This window comes from Asterias rubens, chromosome 1, assembly GCF_902459465.1.
Source record: "Asterias rubens chromosome 1, eAstRub1.3, whole genome shotgun sequence".
In the NCBI taxonomy this organism is placed as follows: domain Eukaryota; kingdom Metazoa; phylum Echinodermata; class Asteroidea; order Forcipulatida; family Asteriidae; genus Asterias; species Asterias rubens.
This window is the reverse complement of record NC_047062.1, coordinates 16,579,450-16,603,947: the sequence shown is the minus strand read 5'-3', so window position 1 is coordinate 16,603,947 and position 24,498 is coordinate 16,579,450. Positions and strand designations below refer to the sequence as shown.

General features: G+C 36.8%; 1 protein-coding gene across 8 annotated transcripts in view; it reads left to right on the top strand.

Moving 5' to 3' along the window:
* LOC117288372 (nesprin-1-like) overlaps window positions 1-24,498 on the top strand; it is a 210,338-nt gene that overhangs the window by 7,766 nt on the left and 178,074 nt on the right. For 6 of the 8 annotated variants that reach the window (XM_033769267.1, XM_033769236.1, XM_033769251.1 and 3 more), the window contains exons 3-7: window positions 11,901-11,968; window positions 14,603-14,698; window positions 15,311-15,394; window positions 16,503-16,595; window positions 19,500-19,517. In XM_033769267.1, coding sequence (XP_033625158.1) covers window positions 11,901-11,968; window positions 14,603-14,698; window positions 15,311-15,394; window positions 16,503-16,595; window positions 19,500-19,517 — 359 coding nt within the window. Of the gene's footprint in view, window positions 1-6,557; window positions 6,763-11,900; window positions 11,969-14,602; window positions 14,699-15,310; window positions 15,395-16,502; window positions 16,596-19,499; window positions 19,518-24,498 lie in introns of those variants that run through there. The other 2 variants (XM_033769259.1, XM_033769230.1) reach the window with 2 other exon arrangements.

Below are 24,498 nucleotides of genomic sequence, written 5' to 3'. Positions count from 1 at the left end.
GACCGCAAAAATCATGCCAAATATCATTAGCTCATTTTTTTAAATGTTTTTTTTTTTTTTTTTTTCTTTTTTTGTGGGGGGGGGGGGGGGATTGATTTGGTGAATAGTTCATGCATGGAACTGCGTTGGCAGTGTATATATTTTTGTTGTGGTGGTGGGGGGGGGGGGGGGGGGGGAGGGGTTGCACATTCTAGCAGCTGTCTTTTTTCCACTGTCTAACCCCTAGCCTCAGGGTGCATTTTATTTTCTCTTGGGAAAACCCATTGAACTTCCCTTTAAAACCTACTGTTGAGTTCAATTCTCACCAATATATTGTTTAGCCTGGTCCAATGTATTTTGTTCCTTTGTAAGAAGAGAAAGCTTGTAACAGGAGTAGGATTTAGGCGTGTTTATTTGACTATGACCAAAAGAAAGTTTGCTGAATGATTGAAACCACCCAAAATAGAAGAGTTTGATGTTACAAGGCCAGGTGTAATATGAATAAGACCTTGTAAGTAGTTTAATTAAGTTTGTTTGGAGAATCAAATTCCATTGTCTTTCCATTTCAAACTTCTGTTTGGACGAGTTTATCTTACAAAAAAACTTACTAAATTCAATGTACATGTAAGAGTCAGGAACAAATGTATCTTAGGTGACTTTTCTGGATGAAAATTATCTCACAGTTGGTCGTTAATGATAAAAATTTGAACAACAAGCTCAACTAAGAAACTTACAACAATTCATTTTTAAACATAACAAACTAAATTCAATGTAAGGTCTTAGAACATCTTTATGTATGAAGTTTTAGGATAACAATTTTCTCACAATTTTTTTTTTAATCATACAAACAATTTAGACAGAAACATTTGTTTAAAAACATTGTCTAAATGTGTTTGCCAAACGTAGTCCCATCACTACTAGCCATCACTACTGTTACTCTGTACCATTATTAACAAAATTCATGAAACATAAGGAAACTGGAACACAATAATTCTCTGTGTGGGTCTCGTCCAGATCAAGTTCAGGCATCTCAAATTAATTCTTTGGTATAATTTGATCCTTGTTTGTGTACACAGAGCTTGGCGGTGTCCCTCAAAATATAGGTACATGTAACTTGACTTAAACCCGTCATTTTGATGTGTATCCCGTCCTACAATGTACTATTGACTTTACTATGTAGTGTTTACACTACACGAAAAGTAAACATTTTAATATTCTAGAACACCTGGGTATTTGTGCGTCGCGGATTATTTGCCATTCAACATTTTGGTATGCGTTGTTGTGGTTTTGGAATAATGAAGATGTCGGTCTCCTTTTGGTAGCTCATTATGTCATGCTGGTTAAGTCCCAAACATTCTGTCAAATCTCTCAAGAAGATTCCCCCTCCTTGTGGATGTTTCCGTGGAAACGATGAGGATGATGATGCTTATACGAGCAAATTGGAGAACGGAGGTAGGGTCTTTAAGTATTCCTGTTGACAATAGTATTGGACAATTAAATTCTGCTCATTTATAAAAATTTCTTTTTGTAGATTAGACTAAACTAAAATTTAGAGCAACTGTGTAGAGTAAACAGTGAGCCTTGTGTATAAATGTGTAGATGGATCAGTCCGGCCCGCATCATGGCCCAATGAACTTAAAAAAAAAAAATGTTTTGCTTTTAAAGGAACATTAGAGAATTGGTTTTTGCTAACAAAACAGTTGCTGCCAGTGTAAGCACTTTATGTAGAAGTTTGAGATCGATCGGCCATCTGGGTCACGAGAGAATAGTGAAAAACCAGTTACAAATTTTGCATTGCATCGATGCCAAAATAAAAATGAATAAAACGCTCACTGAGCAATAAACTCCAAACGCGAAGTTAGATTATTTATTTCTCATCAAATAGGACATTTCACATTTCAAACCGAAGTATTTCAAGGAATGTTTCAAACCATCATCATCATTAGAACGTGTAAGTTTTATGTAAATATGTGATCTTCACCATTTTTGTTTCTTACCAATTCTGTAACATTCCTTTAAATAATACAAGAACCATCTTGCTGAATAGAATGTTACCTGGTTAATCTCATTGAGACTGGCTCCTCTGCTAATGAAGAATGGTAAATTTGTGGTTACATATTTTCTGCTGGAAATGTCTTTGGAAATTGGCACAACAATATTTATGAAATGGTTTTTGTGCTATTTCGACTTCAGAAGGTTAAAGGGTGGCTGCAGTGTTTTTTTATTATTAATTTAAATAAAATAATAATAATAATAATAACCGTATTTATAACGCGCCTTTTGCCAAAGGATACAAAGCGCCAGGTATTATTACTGCAAGGAGTGGGGGCGATTTCTGAGATAATATAAGACCTAATCCTTAAGCACAATGTAATGGTTTACAAGGTGCTGTGGCGCAATATGCTGCCAATCCAGCCAGGAACACCGGGGCGAACCCCTTCTCTTTTCGACAAGTGCACTGGGTTCTTTTACATGCGTTTAAACAACACATGGGACCAACGGCTTTACGTCCCATCCGAAGGACGAAGCAATGGTTATGTGTCTTGCTTAAGGACACAGGTGTCACGGCTGTGGATTCGAACCCACACTCTGCTGATCAGAAACACCAGAGTTTGAATTCGGTGCTCTTAACCGCTCGGCCACGACACTTCCACCAACGGTTAAACATGACTTTTTAAACCTGAAATATTTTAAATTTTTATTATTATTAAATGCGCAAGGATTTTAAAAATGGTTTTCAAGAGATTAGGGGAACCCACCCTGCCCCTAAAAGGGGAGCCCTGATTTGCATAAACGTGACGTCATGTCGGTAACCCGAGCCGCCGGGCCCCCTGGCTGTGTGCATATAGAGACGTGTGCACTGTGTGGCCTGGTACCTAGGCGCGTGTAGTTAGGGACCAGACTCTTTTTGCCGAAGATATGTTTGAATTCCCGACGTGACGTCGATGGTAGGGGGGCAGTAACAATCAACAAAAGGGGGGGGGGCATGACTTATTCGCTAATTACGCAAGTCAGATATGTCGTGAATAAACAAAACACATTTTTTTGATGTTCAATACATATATCAGAAATAAATGACAGCAAAATTAACTGTTTTATTTGAATTCACTGACAGCATCCCTTTAAGGTAGTGTTATTTACTTGCATCTGTATTCAGACCCTTTTTCAAAAAGCACAATGTTTACGCAGTGCAGTGATTTTGAGTAGCTAACCTAAGTGTTTATGAATATTGACTCACAAATAACGAGCAGGAGTTGTTGCCCGGGATATTCAGTTGAACAAGGTCAAGTATGTGTTCCCAATCCCTTTAAAGTTATCATTTGCAGAAACATTAAAGTGTTTTCACAATTGAATTGAATATTAATAGCTGCCACCTGTTTAGCACCTGAAATGTGCAGAAAATATATTCAACCCAATTATAACTTCAGCTTAATAGTGAACAATAAGCTGTGAGTACGGATTGTTTTGACTTTGAAGAGGCAAGCAGAAAACCTGTTTGCTCAAAATTTTTTAAGTTTGTTTCCTGCCACTTTAAGACATTATTTATAGGTATAGTTTAGAAGACATTTTGGGTGCTCTGTCTGACCCTTCTATGGTTTGTATCATTGGCAGAACCATGAAAACAGGTCACACTTTTGTAAAGCTGTTAAGGAGAAAATACAGTCTGACAAATTTCTTTGCTAAGCAAAACAAATGAGTAGGACACCACACCAGTGCAGCAATGGAAACTTATTTTAATTTTAGCTGGTAAGCTGTTTTTTTTTCAGCTATACTTTTCTGTGCTTAGCAATTTTGTTGGCTTACTTACAGGCTTTATACCCCACAGTTTAAGTTGGTCACACCATAGAGAAAGGTCTTACTTACAGTGTGTGGTCTTACTGACAGTGTGTATGCCCATGCGTGGGTTGATTTTTTACTTGGAGTTCATTGGTCCCTAGAGACAAGTGGTCACACTGTGTCACAGCATAGAGCAACCTTGCTCTATGGTCACAGTCCATGTGGTCAGCAAGGTCATGTTTGACAACTAACACCATAGCAACCTATCGCCTTGACAACACTATCAGTTTACAGGTTGTTTTGGGACAGGGCGACTTTAAGGGCCTGCAGCTGTTGTGTCTGTCCCTATTGGCAGCTAGAGCTAGGGTGTGTAACTGTTTTTAATGATTGACTAAGTCACTGTGATATTTGGAAAAATATTTTTAAAATCAATGAAATTGTTTAAGTTCACTTTGAAGTTGTACTCTGAGAGGCTGATATGATTATGAAAGTGAGGTGAACTTTATTGGACAATGTAGTAAGCTTGGGCAATATCGATTTATTTTATTCACGATATATCGCCGACAATATATCGCGATATTCGATATAATCGCGATTAATGAAATTTGACATCATCAGTCTTCAAACTCCAAGTGAAAGTTGTAGAAGAGACAGTCATAGCTTAAGAGAGGTGTTCTAATGACCTATTCTTCTGGTTTTACTCCAAACCTATGGGGTGCAAGATGTCGCGATATATCGCGATATATCGATATTTCGATTAAAACCAAATCCATCCGATATCGAAATCGTTTCCAAATTAATATCGCGATGTTCGATAATATCGTGATATCGCCCAAGCTTACAATGTAGGACTCCAAAATGAATGCTGGATTGCAGGCTTGATGCCAGTGAATTTAGAATCAGGCCAGTAAACTTATTACTGGACAAGTATGGTGGGCTCGTGCTCGTGTTTTGATTCTGTTGAGTAAGAATACTTTAGCCGTGTAAAACTTCTCTCAGTGCTTGTTCTAAATAAAACAGTTGAAGTGTTCAACAACTGTTTGTATTATTTGTTTGCCCTCGCAGTAATTTCAATTCTGGTCTTGCCAATTAAATCTGGTCCAGTTAATATTTTGAGCTACAACTTACAAGCCCTGGTGTCTTGTGGCTTGACCAACCATTGTTTTACTACACTGCAGTAAACTCCATCTAAACACACAAACCGACAAGGATTTTAATCTCACTTAGTAGTTGGCAATAAACCACAAGGGAAACTGACTAGGGGAACTTCAATTCAATTTTGGGGCAAACAAAGAAAAAATGTCTAAGGTCATATTTTTGTTGTTTTTCACCCCAAAATTCACTGGTATACTTTTGATGTGTTTTCTCTTAATTGTTATTTTCTTGCATGGATTTTAATGCACTGCCCTGCATTAAAGTTGTACGGAATCCAATCAGTCACTTGTTGAACAAATTGAATGAGAAATTGTGTCATTTTATTGATGGGACATTTGAGAATTGATAGCACTCTGGACTCACACATTACCTTCCTGTTATTGATTTTTTTGTAAATTTGATGTAAAGGCCGCTCAATGAATTTCCCATCGGGATAAGAGTGAATTAAATGAATTGAAAATCAACACAATGGACTTTTGAAGCGCAGTAGCCATAAAAGACTGTAAATTATCATTGTCAAGTCCCGGAGTAATTGTATTTTATGTAGTCTAGGGATAATGCTAATGATGGCTTTGTTTGGGTACAAAAATGAGATGCATGACATTTTGATAAAATGAAAGCCTGTCTCAATGATGTGTGTGGGTTGGAGTAAAGTACATTATGTAGTACATACTACAGAAACCCTTAGAATTATTTGTTGCACAATATCCCATTGTGAGTTATTTGGTGCAGTCACTGGCAGGTGGTTTGCCAAATATCATGATTTTCAATGAATGTAAGTATTTTTTTAGTTTTTCTTTTAGAAAAGCTTTTCATCTAGATTTTCTTTATTATTTTTTTACTTTGACTGTGAATCTAACAAGTCAATTTTTTTTCAGTACAACAACTATCATATGGCTGAAACTGAAAGATTAGAGAACATTTTTGTTTTCATTTTCTGGTCTTTATCACTTCTTTCAAGTTGCTTCCCTCCTTTTCTGATATTGATAAAACCTTCATTTTGTCTTCCGCAGATTATAACAAAAATAGTTTGAACCCCTGGACTGATCTGGTTTATCTTCCCTTTCTTTCATGCCTCATTGCTTGACAAATTATGAGATCCATATTTTAAAAACAATAAACCTCCAGAAGGTTGAGGAAACTTGAACTGCAGGCGTCCATAAAGATTCAGAGCAGTATTCAAGATAACACAGCAGGGGGAATTTTCATTGTTTTTTTAGGGTAAAATTCTTAGCAATCTCAAATGCAAGATTTGCTCTTTTGGAACATGCTTTTCTTAACTGACTTGACTGAAGATTGTCCTAATTTTTACCTTGTGTAAATAGGGGGTTAGTAAATAGTACCCATTAGCCTTGTCACCTAGATTTCCTCTAAGGGTTTGTGTACCATTCAGCATACGCTTCAGGAGGTCTCAATAGGCTTAATAAGATAGAGGCGACCTGGAGTCATTCCTAGTCACAAAATGTGTATGCGTAGGAGGAGCGCACAATAGTGTGTGTAGCGTCTGTTGTGGTGTTGAATTACAGTACATTTACCTGTGGACCTATACACTGGTGGTAGACTGTTTGGTATGTGACCATCACTCACAGACCCTGTACACACCCTGCAGTGGACTGTAGGAGCTTACTGGAAAACACAGCCAAAAACTTTGGGAACCAAGTGCATGAAGTGTCTACTTTCCCACTGGAAGGTCTTGCAGGTCTTGTGGAACTATTGATTATATTTGCTTGGTACCGATGGATATATGGGTTACTACAGGAGGAGCCATTTATCTGTGTACTAACAACCTTGTGGGATTATTACTGCCCTATTGATGTGCCACCATGGAACAACGGCGTAGAAAGCTTCAAGGTTGGTTTGTTTGAGATGTTTTTAGTACATTCATACATGTACCTGTCAAGTCTGTGTTGCACATGGAGGTAGTTGCAACCATTGAAGAAGGAAACACAGGTTGCACTTCCTTGGTTTTGGTTGTTTGATCTGGGTCATTGGTTTTATCTAGGATACACAATTCACTCTCTCATTCTTAGGTTGGAAGATCTTACATGATGCATGATCTGTGATGTGACATGGATAAAGGAATAGATCCATGTTTGCACTTAAAAGCCACTTTCCTACCTACTCCTAAGCTATGAGGTTTGTTCCGTAACGATCGGAACAAACCTCATGGCTCTAGGAGTATGTCCTACCTATTTTCTTTCACATACTGAACTCACCAAATCTAAACTCACCACACAGCAAACAGTACTTTATGCTTCAACAAGAGAAGTTGTACAGTAGCATTGGTAGTGCAAGATGTGTAAGGTCCATTTAGCTGAAGTACATACAGTAAACATTTACAAGTTAGAGCGTCGTAAGCTTCTTATGTCCAAAGTTATCAAACTGGTGTAGTTTGTAGTATAGGTTCAGAGTTCCCACTGTGCTAGTCAATTGTTAGTTTTAAATACCTGAGGACCAGTGAAATCTGAGGACCAGTCAAAGGGCATCCCTGAAACTTTGTTTAATTTGAAACAGAGACCAGTGAAAAAGCTGGTGGATGTAAAAAAGTAAAACATTATGCTTACGGGTCCAGTTTGCTAGTCATTGAACTGTAGAGGTTGAGGACCAACCCTGTACCTGTAATTGTTCTTGGTTGCCTTGACACGTTATGTAATGTAATACGAGACTAAGAAGCTAGAAGCAGACATGATATTCTTCCTACTTTAGTCTGATTTCTGATTTGTTTACCCGATGATTAATTAGTCTTATCCTGAGTAAGGATAAGGACAAGTTATACTCGTTCTAACTTGGTGGTTTTTAAATATCTACTACATGTTGGACTAGCCCTTTTAGTTAGGGTTAGTCCTTTGGCTTGTCCTTTTGAGAAATCGACCCCTGAAAAGACCAATAAACCTAACACCTTGTGAAGGCCAGGTCAGCCCTTTTATTTGGAATTTTTTAAAAACTTTTTTTCCCAAGGACCAAATATCATGCATAATAGTAGGCTCCTACTGATAGAAGTAAGTTTGTATCCATGGCTGCCGTCAGTAAACTTCTTTCTCATTTGAGGTTCAGTAGTTTTTATGACAACAAATTATTGTAATGCTCAAGTTTTATTACGCTTTCAATACATGGGTCCCAAATCGCTCATTGTGTTTTTATGACAGTTAGGCCCCTATACAGTGTTACTTTGAATGATGGGTAATAAGACAGTGTTATGTTGTCTAATCAGACCCATTTGTGTAACACTTTGTAAGGATTTTACAAGGTGCTTGAATCTGCAGCAAACCATTCAAATTGCTGTGGGGACTTCAGTGTTACTCAAATGGAAATGAGTGGCCTTGGTTTAAAAAAACAAATATAAAAAAAAACCCGAATATTTCCCCAAATTCAACTTCATCTTTATGAAATGACAAATGAGTTAACTTGTATGTCGTATGATGAAATAAGAATTGAACACACAGTGGTAGTTCAAAGCAGCTCCATTTCAGGTTTGATTTTCTAAAAATACATACATCATATTCTTGGCTGCAGGGTTAATTTTTTACTTCTTAAAAATGAAGAGCTTTCTTTGAGACAGCAGAGAACGAAATATTGTCTTGAAACAATAAAATACAAAAAACATTGTTTGCTTTTAAAAAGTAAGGTACTTGGAATACACTATTCCCCAAAATAATTTAAGGACGCAAATGAATTTTTGTTGGTATCCCGTAAAATGTTAGTATTACTTGGCACATGCTGATGTCTTTCATCATCCATTTTGTGCAGCTACATCACTATTGAATAATGTGCTTGTACATACATGTACATTATGTATGTATGTACAGTCCATACCATTGTCATGGTCTAGTGGCAGTGCCACATCATTAGAATTTGCATCAAAGCATAGAAATCAAGTGTTTACTTAACTCATGTTCCTGGAAGTGTAAGGTTGGCATGAGTGACCGAGGAACATTGGAAAGAACTGCACATAAAAGCAGTACAGCCTCTGCTGCACATAAAAGCGGTACAGCCTTTGACTGGACATAGTGTTCAGAATGCAGTGATGGCTGTATTGTACCATAGAGAAAGCACCAGTCCTTCCTCAATGACTGTACTGTTTACACAGTCTGGGTGTACATTTGCAGTACTTGCCACATTGACATTGTTATATACTAAACTATAAATGGGGTGAGGCTATGTGCTGCTATAGGTGTTGCACAGTGTCGTAAATTCATGTTTGGGAATAAGAGTGGGGAAGGGAGTGACAAGGACAAAAAATAATAACATTGGATCAAAATGATTTATGGGGAAAAACTATGATTACAACGGATGGAATCCAGTAGGTGGGAGAAAAGAGTCAATTTCTAATCATTTAAATTGATCTGTAATTTGTTAATATTTTCCTAGAGAGCTGTACACAGATGTAAACAAACAAAGGTTAATGACAAGGAGACAAACTATAAACACTGAGCAACTCGTTGAATGTAGTTGGCATTACACAAACAATTTCAATAAAAACCCATAGCAAAGTTAGAGATAACCAAGAATTCATGCTGATCCTACCTTTAGAATGATGATGGTTGAAGTTAATTTTAAAGTTTTCAGGATCTTGAACTCAGTGTTCTCCACAGATTTTTAAATCTGTGAAATGAACTGTGGAGTTGTCCATACAGTATTTTTACTACAAATGAGTGGTGTAAACTTGTACTCTGACCCCAGACTACTCCACACATGGGAATTAAAGTTTATGGAAACTTTTATCGCAAAATATTTGTATGGCTTGGGTAAAGCCTTGTTGTTATGTCACACAAAGATAAGGTACTATAATGTAATTAATGCCCTTGTAAGCATCTCCACTTGTAAAACAAAGAATGTCTAAGGACAGCTTCAGTCAACTATATTTTGAAAGCGTCAGTTAGTTTGTTTTCAATCTAATGAAGGCTCACAATGAGAAAGCATGTGATTTCATACAGGCAACGCCAACAACAGAAGTCAGTGAGATTTGATTCCTATGTGGACATAAATACTTTACACTCAGAACATGCAATCACAGGTAAGTAATGCTGTACACAAACCATGGATCTTTTTTGTAGCTCCATTCACTAACTATGTAAACAGGGTAGGACACCAACGTGAAGGACGTCCATTTGTTGCTACCATGGTGCTGCTACTCTACATGGTTATTATAAGCATGGATTTTATAAGTCTATTGATAAACAGTGTGTTGAAAAGGATACCAATGTGTCGTAGAAGAGGATTTGTATCTTTTTGTGGATGTCGCTAATGTTGTGATGGGTTTTTTTTTGCAGGGAACTGCATCGTAATTTTTTACAAAATGATTACTTTGTTATCCTAATGTAGTGTAATAAACATGTATGTACATAACATTAATGTATACATGGTACACTTTGTGGAATTGATAGGACAACAAATGTACCAATGGATGTACATGTAGTGTAACAATACATCCATTAGCCCAGTTGGACCCTCTATGGTTGGACTATTCACTTTCAGAATGTGTCTGAAAAAGGGTGATTTGGGACAATTTGAGACCCCTCATTTATAACACTCATTTGTTGCCTTCAATTTATGGATGGTATTTTCTACAGGTTTTATTATATATAGCCTGACCTGATATTACAAAATATTGTGTATTAACGGGCGGCGACCCTGGGTTTACCACAGTCTGCTGCACCCTGCGTTGTTATATAAATATAAAAATACAAATGTCTGTTGTCATGTATGACCGACTTTGTGGTCAATGAAAATGTCACTTAAATACAAAATGCACCCAACCGTAATTAAATCTTGGATCTGAGAATTTAAGGCAGTCAGTTACACACACACACACTTACGTGTTGTACAGGTACATAATTTACGTGTAATATTATCATAGTAAAACTTGAGTCTTATTCAGCGCAATTATATCTACTGGTATCTCAGAGCATCTATCATTTTTTTAACGACAGGTACATGTATGCAAATTGTTTGGATCATGGAATCCAATTATATACATTGTAAAATTAATTGTTGTGGCTGATATGTAGACCTCTTGCATCTGACCTCACAAGATCGACCCAAACGAAACCTTCACTGAGGTCAAGGAATGACTAGAAAATAATAAAACAAACCAAAAAGACTGATAAACAAATTGTGTATGAGATGGCAATTTTGTTTTAGGAAATATTAAATGAAATTTACCCAAATTTCATGTGTCTCACGTAAATGATCTATTTGTTAATCCTTTAAAGGCAGTGAACACTATTGGTAATTACTCAAAATAATTATTAGCATCAAACCTTACTTGGTTACGAGTAATGGGGAGAGATTGATAGTATACAACCTTGTGACAAACGGCTCCCTCTGAAGTAACAGAGTTTTTGAGAAAGAAGCAATTTTCAACAAATTTGATTTTGAGATCTCGGATTTAGAATTTTAGGTCTCGAAATAAACCATCTAAACGCACACAACTTTGTGTGACAAGGGTGTTTTTATTTCATTAATATCTTGCAACTTTGACGACCAATTGAGCTCACGTTTTTCACAGGTTTGCTATTTTATGCATTTGTTGAAATACACAAAGCGAGAAGACTGGTCTTTGACAATTACCAATAGTGTCCAGTGTCTTAAAGACATACAATGTAGTGTGTAGCCAAAGGTTCAAGCCATTACAGTGCAAAACAAGTCTCTTTGAGAAGGCTACAGTAAACTTCTACACATGGGAAACATTTTCCAAAAGATCAACATTTCTTTCAACAAATCACACATTTAAAGATAACAAAATTACCCAGTGGAACTGAAAATGCAAATAAAACACAGTGTTCCACCATTGATAATCTTTATAAGCCTAATTCTTGAAACCTGGCTGGTTGTGATAAACATGGGGAGTCACCTGAAAGTTTTCCATGTACATGAATATTGAAGTGCTGGCAATGTATTTTAACCCAAAACAAAGGAAGGTATAAGAAACTAGTCAATTATTTGTCAAACAACATTTTAAGTACTTTTGTTATATGTTTTTCTTCCAGATGAGCAGGAGAGGGTGCAAAAGAAGACTTTTACTAACTGGGTGAATTCCTATCTGCGTTCATCCAAGGTAAGTACACTTTTGACTCAAATATGATTTGAGCATCTGTTACCCTGCTCATAACAAGGGAGCGTGGGGATTCATGAGGTTTTGTTGAAATTCTGTATTATAAATATAAAAAATAGTCTTTATCCAAAAACAAAATGTATCTCAAGCTAAAATGTGTGTTTCCTTGGTACATCTCAAAGACAATAGTATTTTTTTTTTACAGTGATAATGCCTTCTGGTTAAAGGGTTTGGTACTTTTTTTGTAGGACAAAAAACACAATGTCCACAGATTTACATTAAACTTACACAGCTTGAAGATAATGATGTAAGAAAGCTTCCCTGAAAATACTACGTGCTGAGGTGCTGTAGTTTTTGAGAAGTGAGTAAAACAATGTCATGAAAATAATTTTCGTCTCAGTGATAATAGACAAAACTTATTTTAGCATGTAAAAACATATTTTCATGACATTGTTTTACTCATTTCTCAAAGACTACAGCACCTCAGCAGCTAATACTTTAAGATACGCTTTCTAATATCATTATCTTCATGGACATCGTGTTTTGTGTTACAAAAAGTACCCTTGTAAACCTTTAAAACAGATATCATGGGTCGCACAAAATTGTACGATTGATGACATTTTTTGAGTACATAAACAACCTTGGCACTGATAGAGGTAAATGTGGCATTGCTTTAGAAGATAACTCTGGTGAGAATATTCCTCCGTACATGTAGCAGTGTGACCTCATTTACTATGGACCTTGCAATGTTACTGGTATGTAAATATATGTTCATGCCTACATTGCCAGTAAATAAGGTCACGAGTCTGGATCGTGATCATGACGATCATGGCGAACAGGGTGTGCATCACATTGGAAGCCAATTAGGTCAAGTTCAAACAATCAGACAGACAGTGCAGCCCAATGGGTACTAATACATAGTGTTATATGAACCTTTCCATCCAGACAGCGTTTATAATTTATAAGTTGGCAAATGCAGTTCAAGGGTTGATAATCACAGCACAAATTATTGAAGTGGTACTAATCATGTGCACATAGTATGCATTTTTGAAAGATTTTTTGAACGGGAGAATTATTTGCGAAATAAGTGCCACAGTTCTATATGATTCAATTTGATTCAATATGATTCAATGACAAAAAAACCCACCCTGGTTTTCATTTGAGATGCAATCAAGAGAAAACTAATAGAGCGGACAATTAATTTTAAATTCGATGTACAGCAACTTTCATTGATTGTTTTCATTAACGAATTTTCTTCAGAATTGTAAAACATTTGTTTACGAATTTTTGTAAATTTTCTTGTTCAAGGTGCATCTCATGATAAAGTGAATCTGATGGCTGAGAACATGTTATTAGAAACCCTGAAAGAGACTGAATTAACAGATTCATGCTGCATTCGATCGAATGACATTTAAACAGAAAAAAATTAAGAAGATATTTAAAGGAAGTCATGAAATCAAGATTTAGAAGGTTCTTGGGCAAATGTGGCTGTGGTTCAATTCCAGGCTAGGGCTATTCATTTTTTACCAGACAATGAATGACTGGCCAATATTAAGAGTGAGCCCTTTCGCTTTGTTGTTGTTACAATGCGAACAGCAATATAGATTGAATCTGTTGATGTAGAGTTGTTTAATCTCTGTGGTCTAAAGGTGTCTGACCATTTGGTCTCTCTCTTCTCGGTCCATGTCTAACCACAAGAGTCTGAAATTCTGAATCAAAGATTAAAGAGGGCCAACAGCGCAAGAAGGGCTATTTAGTAGAGCTTTATCTATCTGTTGGAACCTGAAGTACACTTGGGCTCCGTTTCAGGAAGTAAATATTTTTTTATGTCATAGTAATGGTCATTGTCTGCACTGATGTATTTTTGGATCAAACGCGCTGAAATGGCTTCAGTGCACATTTCAGCCAAGTTCCCCATCCTTCGGAGCTCAATGGTCTTTGGTCTGAATGCAGATTGATTTTGTGGATCTTTAGTTGTTCTTTTCTCAATGATAACAAGTTTTGGACTACTTGGTCTCGCTCTTGTTTGGTCCAGCTCTGACTGGACCCTGCGCCACTTAATGACACCAATCCCGCTTTACTTGACTGGGCATCAGTGGAGCAGCACAATAGAAATCTAGTCATTTAGCCATTTGGCCTGTGCCAGGAGGGCCTGTGCCAGCAGTCACAATACAACATCCCAACGGGATCACAGACCTTGACCAATTGAGGCCAATTGTGCTAAATGTTTAGGGCTAATTCAATCAAATTGAGCCATAACTTTAGTTTCACACAGGTCATACAAAATTGTCAAATGCAATACATTTTATAATTTCAACTAATAATTTGAGGTACATTAAATAAATGTACCATACGAGAGTATTGTATTTTGCAATTGTTGTTGAATTTTTTACAATGTTAAAAGAATATGCAAATAGTTTCCCCCACTTGTTTGCATTGAAATAAATTTCAAATCAAGATATAATGTAAGACAAAGTACAAAAGAGGAGAGAGTGCATTTACCATTTGTATTAACCCAAGAGCTACTATAGTACTGGTCCTCACCAAGAACAAAGTCGGAAGTACATTCACTCCTGTTAGCATTTCAGAATATTTAAACATTTAAATAATTTGACTGTGTTGTGGTCTTCCTTTCAGCGTGTTCCACCACTACAGGTTGTTGACCTCTGTCAGGACCTCAAGAATGGCATTGCCTTGCTGGCATTGCTGGAAGTCTTGTCTGGAGAATCACTGGTAAGAAAAATAGCGCTTTTTTTATCATTAAAGAGATTTTAGAAACATTTTGGTTTGGTTTTGAGTGCATGTATGAAGAGGAATCAGCGTCCTTGTTATCATATGTTTAACCCATACACCGATGTGTGTTAGCACTGTGTACTCAGTGCTTCCCCGAGTCCTGTGAAAAAATATCACAGGCATCACTCGAGCGGGATTCAAACCCACGACTCTTGCAATTCTAGAGCAGTGTCTTACCAACTAGACTACCGAGATTGCCCTGTCCTTGTTATCGTTTTCTTTATCGTTTCCCCTACCCTCACCCCCTCCTCTAAATATTGAAAAAAAAATTCAAGTTACATTTATTCAAATAAAGTTTTGTTTCCGTTTTGAGTATTTCCATGCATGTAGTCCCTCTCCCTTGCATTGAAGATTTTCAAGTGGCTGTTATAGATAAAGTTTTTTTTTTCCATTTTCTGTTTTTAAAAGTATTGCCATGTACAAATCTTAGTACTTGTAAGGTCCGGTTTGGATCGAAAACTAAGGCCATCTACCCTACTCATTGTAAACTAGAACTATAATACATTTAGTAAAAATAATACCAGTACTAATTGTTTCTCTTTTCTATTTCAGCCTTGTGAGAGAGGAAGGAATCTTAAGAGAGTGCACTTCCTGAGCAATATCAACACATGTCTACGATTCTTGGAAGGAAAAAAGGTAAGAATCCTACCCAGTATGCCATCTCTCCATCTTCTGAATCAATCAGTTCGGGAGTCATAATTCATCTTTGGCGTGTCAAGGCTGAGCAGTGAAGTGCATTTGACTCAAGCTCTGGTACTTCAGCTGCTGTTGGCATTTCAGAATAATTGTATCCCAAATTTAAGTAATCCCCAGAAGAAGTTTGTCTAACAATGTGACTAAAACTGTTGTTTGTTTGGTGAGTGTGGGATCGAGACACAGTCTTGACACAAGGATATTGAACCACTTTTGCTTCAAATGTCCTTTGGATGGGATGCAAGGCTGTGCAATTTAGGTCCTCATTAAGAGTAGGGGTTCACCATGGTGTTTTCTGGTACAGTTGGCAGCAGATTGCCCCATAGCACCTTGTAAAACATTGCATGGTGCTATATTTGAGTCTTGTATTTCAAATATAGCTCCGCATACAATGGAGAAAAATTATTAGCACTTTGAGACACCCCCGGGTATGATAAACCACTAAATAAGAATTGTGTGTTATTATTTTTATTTTTTTTTCATCTCAGCTAAACTAGCTTGATTTCATGCATAGGTTGTGGTCTCCAGGAAACCCCATTTAATAAGTATAATTTTGAGAAACATCTGTAGACAAGTCTTTGAGTCGTAATGAAGTAATGAAATCCCCTCTTGCTGCACGAGCAGAAATAAATTACTTTTTTCTTTGAGTCTTAAAGGCAGTGGACACTATTGGTAATTACTCAAAATAATTATTAGCATAAAACCTTTCTTGGTGACGAGTAATGGGGAGAGGTTGATGGTATAAAACATTGTGAGAAACGGCTCCCTCTGAAGTGCCATTGTTTTCGAGAAGGAAGTAAATTTTCACGAATTTGATTTCGAGACCTCAGATTCAGAACTTGAGGTCTAAAAATCAACCATCTAAACGCACAACTTTGTGTGTTCATTCATTATTATCTCGCAACTTCGATGACCGATTGAGCTCTAATTGTCCCAGGTTAGTTATTTTATGCATATGTTGAGATACACAAACTGTAAAGGCTAGTCTTTGACAATTACCAATAGTGTCCACTGCCTTTAACATAACTATTTCGTTTTTCTTTTCTTATAGATCAAGTTAGTTAACATCAATGCATCAGATATTGTTGATGGCAAACCACCAATTGTTCTGGGTCTTGTGTGGACAATCATCCTCTACTACCAGGTAAGAAGCCTTCTTATTATCTATACCAATGTGGAAATGTTGCATTACTGGTTCTCGATTACAATGTTTCTTATCTAACTGTAGGGACATTGGATGAAATTTTTAATTTGGGTTACAGTTTAGTATTAAATCTGCAAAGTGTAGCCTCTACATAATCCTAGCATTATCAAATTGGTGAAGATAATTGTCTGTAAATTTAAAGAAAATTAATGTCATCAAGATTTATGCAGTTAATGGTCAACTAAGGTCAATTAGGGAATCCTCCAAGTAACAAAATCAATTTTTATTTTGTTGAAAGATTGATCATAATTGATATGAAGTATTTACAGTTAATCTTTAATGCCTTGAGTTTGTGATTAATGGCATGTTTCAAAAGCCCAAAGTTTGATCAGGGAAAATAACAATATCATCTAATCTTTTCATCACATTTGATGTTGAGTAGTTTGAAGTAATAGCATTACCTGATAATACATTCATGTAAGGACTTATAATCCTTGTGATGTGCTGGTTGCAATTACAGGGATATTAAGTATTTCAATTATCATCTCTTATGGCGCACTGAAAAGCCTGGTGTGCACAAAATGCCCAGTTGGTTGTGAAATTCGTACTTTGCAAGAGCCACTTGAAATATCTACAAATAGCAGTTTGGGTAATTAGTAAGATTGATGTTTCCTTATGATTGCTTGGGTAAGCATTAATATTAGCTTTCCAAGAAGAAGAAAGAAAAAAAAACGAAAAAAGAAGCAAGAAGAAAAATAAACCCCCAAAACCCACACAACATCACTACTTTTGACAGTTATGGATGAAGTTCTACTTTTACAAAGTAGATAGCTATTAGATAACATAGCAATTAAAAAAAAAAGTCAATTTCTGGATCAACTTTTCAAGTAACAGTGTACCCACGATACAAGGTACATGTTCTACATGTATACCGTAGACTGATCACTGCTCGGGCCATTTGTTTTCTAAAATCAGCAGGGACTTATTTGTAAAATTCAACAAATAAATCACAACAATTAAATCAAGTGTCTCAAAGGATGAATACAACTTCAGTTGAAAATATAGTTCAAGGCTGTGTAAGCTTCGTTTTCAGCAAAAAAACAAAACAAGTTTTCACCAAAGAGTGGACATTATCACACATTTTGTATGCATTTAGAGCAATTTCTTTAAAAAGGTAGATTTTTCATCACTGTGCAGCCGTGGAAGAGGTGCCAGCTCACACAGCATGTGACTGTGTATTGCATGCTGGGATGCTATTCAGGCGATATTATCGTTCCGTCTTGAATTTCTGGGCTATTTTTGGTCGGGTTTTTCCAGTCACTGTATCCAGCTGTGGCATTGATAGATACTTCCATGAGATTGCTTCCTTTTACAAGCCCCTATTACTTCCTTCTCAGTCCAAGGGGAAGATATTAAACATTTGCTGGTGCTTTTTCTTTTGGCGGCGAGAATTAAAAGCATGCGACACTCACAAACCTGCATGACATGAAGAAAATGTGTCAAATAAAATCTTTATACTTGTTAATGAAAAATAGCAAAAGAAAGCTCAATATAGATTTCTTTCATCTCGCTCCCGCTGAGAATAGTTGTTGACAATTTATGTAGGAAAAGCTCTGCTCTTCTCCAAATAACATTCCTGGCTTTACAATTGCCTCTGAGAATGTTTGACTTGTAAAAAAAACCAAAACACGTATTTGTTTATATTTTGAAGCAATATTGCCACGTTAAAAGGTTCATTAGAAAAACCTTGTATGACTTAACTAAACTAAAAAACTCATCATGCATTTATTGTTTTAAAACCAATTAGTTGATTTGCACATTTTGGTTGAGTATGATTTTCAGATAGTACCACTTCTGTTTGTTTTGTTGATGATTTGAAAATTTGATAGACTTTGTTTTGCCTAATATCCCACCTTGCCATTTGTACATGTGTGAATAAATAATTGCCTAAAAATGCATGGCTTGCACGTTAGATGAAAGACCTGTTTGGTACGGGGGAGGGCTCCTGGTTTGGCCTTTATTCATCCGTTGGGTCGAAGGTCGCAGTGCACGTCTTCTGCGGCTGCAACACGCACCAACTGATGACACTCCTAGACTTGTGGAACGAGACCCAGGTCAGCTATCCCATGGTGCCTTTTGTTTTATTCATTCATCTAGCTGCACGACTGCTTGGATTTGTTTTTTTTGTCATCCGGATCACCACAGCGCCCTCTAAAGGGCGCATCAACTCATAACCTCATACTCACAGCTTTTTTTCATCATATCATGTTGCAGTGCTGTTTAGTTTTTCACCTAGGTGTGTGATTAATCATGCATCGGGTGTTTTGTGCAAATAATCAGTTTGAAATACAGCAGTGTAAATCAACAGTAACCATCAAACTAATTTTCATGAAAATCTGATGCAAAATTTTGAAAGGTGGCTTTGGTAAACAAAAGACATGTATTTTTAGGTGCATTCGGGATGGAATCTTAGTTTTTGGTGTTTACCCTACACAGATGTGTCACAAGCACTGTATACTTTTTGCTTGCCTGAGTCTTGTGGAAGAAAATGAAAACCCAAAGGCCTACTTGGGTGAGATTTGATGGTGGGTTCAAACCCCACCTGCTGCAGGACTCAGGAAAGCACTTAGAAAAGAGAGTAGACAGTTCAAAACTGAAAACCTTCTTGTGTCTATCTAATGGGAACTCAAATGTATACTCAAACATTTATTTGCACAGAACGCTTTATTAAACTCCTTCCTCCCTTTAGAATCTGCTAAAACCATCCAGACCAGAATGTAAGCTTTATTTGAGTTCAGGTGGTTCGGTCATTTGTTATGGCTGAAAGAAACTAGTTCCAGTCCAAACCAATAATGTTTGTAAACTAATAACATGGACAATTTCTCCTGTGTGAAATTTTTGCAGATCAGACATGCAATGCTGGTGAGTGAACTAACTTAACTTTGCTTGGATATGTTTGAAACAACAGTTTGTGTTGCTATGCGCGGTTGAACCAAAAAACGAAAACAAGAAAGGGCATGGTCTGAGGCAATCTGTATTGTTTGAAATTTGTGTGAATTCAAGTTTGACTTATTTTTTAAAATTGCTATGTATTGCTTCTTGTGTTTTCTGGTTGGAGTGTTGTTTTCTTGTTTTATGCGCTGCATGTACGGTTTTAGTTCTGTCTTGGACGTGTGTCTACGATCTTTGAGGGAGATTTCTTTCCTCCTTGGTATGGGGTGGCATGTTACATGTAGCTCATTGTGGGGTGCACTGTTGTTCTTCTTGGGTTCTCTTGATTTGTGTAGCATCCATGTATGGTGTGAGGTGGAATTGCAGGGTATCCTTGTACACTACTTGTCTGGTTTTAGTTCTGTCTTGGACTTGTGTCTACGATCTTTGAGGGAGATTTCTTTCCTCCTTGGTATGGGTGGCATGTTACATGTAGCTCATTGTGGGGTGCACTGTTGTTCTTCTTGGGTTCTCTTGATTTGTAAGCTTTATTTGGTGTGAGGTGGAATTGCAAGGTATCCTTGTACACTACTTGTTACAAATACACCATGAATTCAAATATGTATTTGCATATTGGCCCCTTGCACAACATCCAGGACAGGTACACACGCCTATCCTATCCGCCACTTTGGTAGTTGAGATAATATAAACAAAGGAATTGGCTCCCAAAATGATGGAAATGGTAGACTAGACATGCATTGTACTGAGGTGCGTTCCGCGTTGTGCTAAGTGGTCAATAGGTAGATTTTGGAATTGAAAACAAACAAAAACTATGCACTTTTGAATCATTCAGTTGATAAAGAGCTGGATTTTTTTGGATACAATGGGCTTACTGCATCTATGTTAAATTTGTAAAGAAGTTTTGTATTTCAGACTGGTGTTCATAATGGTCAAGTAGTGTACAAATGTTGTATTAATTATATGAATTGACTGTTTACGTTGGTACAGGCATAATGTACAAAGTAAAAGATTAATGAAAAAGACACTTCAAATCCTGAAAAAAGTGCTTGCATGTGACTGAGGTTTAGTGGGGCAGATACACAATGTAGGGGAAATATTTGGGGAAATGTGTATCGGATGATGCAGGAAGGCACTATGGCATACAGTCACAATGTGGCATGAGAAAGATATTTGGCTGTAGCACAGACGTGCCCTTTGACAAAATATAAGTACAATTTCAAACAATTGAAAAAAAAAAAAAAAAATCCTCAAAACTACTACCATTGCTTGTTTATTCTACCTGTATTTTTTCTAATTGCATATCTGGAATGGTCCTATAGCAAAATTTCTTTCTCACGATAGTCTCTGACTGAAATCCAGAATTAGGCACAATCCCCTATCAAAAGAAAAAATAGAGAGAGCGAGAGAGAGAGATAAGAGAGACTTTTTATTTAACAACCTGTATTCTGAAAGACACATTTTGTTGACTTAAGATTTTGCCAATTCGTGACCACCAGGAAGTGATTTAATGATACCAGTATAACATTATATGTTCCTGAATAGGGCCTATATATAAACACACAGTCCTGTTAATTATGCAGTAAAATAATGTCAAAAGCAGTTTATGTGAGACTGTTATATTTGGTAGCTTAGAAACAGTCAAGCATAAAACGGTAAAACACATTGTTCATTCATGTTTAAAAAGTTTCATTAGAACTTTATTAGACATCTTGCTGTGTAATGATCAGCTCATTTTTGTTGAAAAAGCAAGCAGTCATGAGTTACGAGTACCCTCATAATTCTCAGATCACTCTTTGTCAATCATGTCAATCATGATCAAAAATCAAAATCTTATTATGAATACGATTTCTAGTTCCTTGCTCACAACATCATTTGCTTAAATATATTGCAGTCTAGGCTCCTGAGTCACATCCATGGAGGTCTATTTCTACCTCCATGGTCACATATTCACTTCTCTCTAGATGCCAACTGTTCCTATCTAGGATTCCATGATATACACACTATTACTAGAACACCATGAGCAGTCTTCACTTGATTTAATAGCAAGCTACATGTAGACCAGTAGATTTGTATTATGCCTCACAGCATCATTTGCTTTTAGATACTGCAGGCTTGGCTCCTCGCATCATGGAGGTCTATTTCTACCTCCATGGTCACATATTTTTCTCTCTACGCCAACTGCTTTATGCTGCACCGCACCAAACTGGGATTCCATGTTATGGTTATACACACTGTGACACCACCAGCACTGCACTTGCTAAATATAGCAAGCTAAGGCAATACCAGTAGATTTGACAGCAGATGTAGGCTAAACATGGATCCCTTACACGCTTGCATGTATCATCTGGTTATTGGAGCGTGCACAATGTGTATAATTGGCCTGTGAGATTAGCATGGTCAACATTGCATTGCATGATACCAAAATCTATACCAACTAAAAACACCATTGGATAAACAATTATTTCCTAATTAACTTTATAACAAAAAATTCAATGAGAAATCTCTTTTGTTTGTCAGCTTCATTTTCATATAAAGATAAGCAGTTTGTCATGGCATTTGTTCTACCTCATCAAATTCTCAAACATGAGACGAGGAATCTGTAATTATACTGCTGATCCCAACTGAACAAAATGCTATATTGCTCAAACAATTTGTAAATACATGTTCATGTTTTGTGAGAATACATGCTGGGTTCGAAATAACCCATGGCACCCAAATAGTTGTCTCGGTGCCCCTGTGCTTGTGCCGTGGTGCCCTTTGCAAAGTACCAATACAAATTAAAATTGTTCTCATAGAAGTGCCCCTTACCAGAGGAAAATTGCTGTGCCCCTTCAAGACAAAAATTCAATGCCTGATGTAAGACCATGCAGGCAAAGGATACTGTGGATTACACTCCTAGGTTGGGAACGCTACCAAGGATATATTCAATTGAAGTTGTTTATATCTTGACCCAGATACGTGTTAGAAACAGAACAGAGTGGGGGTTGCTTGTGGAAGACCGTAATCTCAGCCAAGATTTGTTGCATGTCTAGAAGGATAGTCGCATAAGAAGGCAGAATAAGAGTGAGAGGTATTTTTCTGATCCCTTTTCTGAAGGCTGCTGGAGAAGATGGCGATCTGACTGTCCTTTGAAAAATAAAGGCCTTGAAATAACCAACGGCAATCACGGCCAGCAATTGGCTGTGGTGCCCTGTGGTTTTGCTGTGGTGCCCTTTGCAAAGTTTTAGTACATATTTACAATTTGCTCATAGTGTCCCTTACCAGAGAGAAATTGAAGTTCAAGGCATGAAAATGGAACCGTCCCATGTTTTACTAGAAAATCAAATTGAGGCCTAGCCCCCTTTGTTCACCACTGGTTAAAAATCATAGAACCTTTTTTTCCCCAGAAAATTATAAATTTACTCATTGAGATTTTCTTGTTTAGGGTACATGCACTTCTGAAAAAACACAAAAAAAACAACACACTTTCATTTCAGATTCAGTTCGGTATAGCTGCATTCACATTCATTTTACTATTGGAGGTTGCCTCTCTTTTATTATTGCTTGGAAATTAGATTGTTCATCCTTATTTCACATTATACATAATTTCAGACTAAAAAGGTCTGTGCACTCAATCAAACATGGCAGCATTTGCAATCTACTGTAAGGTGAACTGTGTTCTGGGCATCTTGCCAAAGAAGCTAAACACAAGCAGCTGGCTGTACTGCAATAAATGTTCGCTTGACCTCACGTGACACATGCATGTTGTGACACATGCATGTTTGACGCTGCTGTTCGTACATACATTATCCCTTTGTCTGGGTTCATATTGTTTTCAAGATGAGGCCCAACATCTTTTGAAATCCTTTTTACAAAATTAATAGTGAGCTGGACTTTCAGTTTATCTATTGATTCATGAACATTCATGAACATTCATGAAATCAAGGTTAAAGATTTGAATGATGGCTACATCTTGAAGTTATTATGAGAACATTTGTTGGGATGCGTTTTACAAAAGGTGAACCAATGGGCTGCCTCTGGTAATTTGCTCTGTTCAATGTTTAACATGGTTCTAACTTCAGGTAAAAACATTCAACAAACAATAATAATTTTTTTTTTATAAATAGGTCAAGTCGTTTTAAGCTAACAAATTTCTTTTTTTTCAAGTGGGCTAAATTCAGTCTCAGAATCAGATTAAATGGTGCCTGAAGGCATATACTCTGGGTATAGAAGTTGTGGGCGTTGGAACTGAAAGTAAATAACAAATGTTTGCACTGCTGTCCAACTGTTGTACTCTAAAAAAAAAAAGGGACATTCCATGAATCACATTGATGATCCCTCAACTTTATTATCCCATGGCGTGAAATATGAGCTCAGTAATGACAGTATTTACACCACTGTGCCAAGTTATTTTTGTTTGTCTGGGGTGGGGACTGGGTTGAGGGTGAGAGGTTGAGTTTGTCCCTGGGGCTCCTTGGAAGCAGAACACCCTAAGACATACTAGTATTTTATGGATGTCTCCATGAAAAATAAATGTTTTTAATGTCACATTGAATACACTGCTTTATGAATAACTGTAATCTTGATCTAAGAAACCTTTTGACAGCTTTCAAAGCTTGTCAAATGTTCTAAACTGTTCCCAGTAAGCATTGATACACTAGTCCTTGCACATACCAAACACTTGTAAAATAAATGTTGGGACTTGCCCTTTCAAAAACACATTAATATTTGATTTAATAGTTGTGCTCCTAAATCCATCATTTTTTAAAGATAAATTATCATGGAATTTATTTTTTAGAATGGGACTGCAGATGTTAACCTGTGTTTGTGAAGAAAAAAATACATACACAAATATCAAGTAATAAACTGCAAAGAAAGCTGACTGCTATTTAAAAAAAAAGAAGTCAATATTTTGTCATATCTTTGTGCGTGGGTGCCAGTCAGGGTGCCAGTCAGAGGCCATATAACCTGT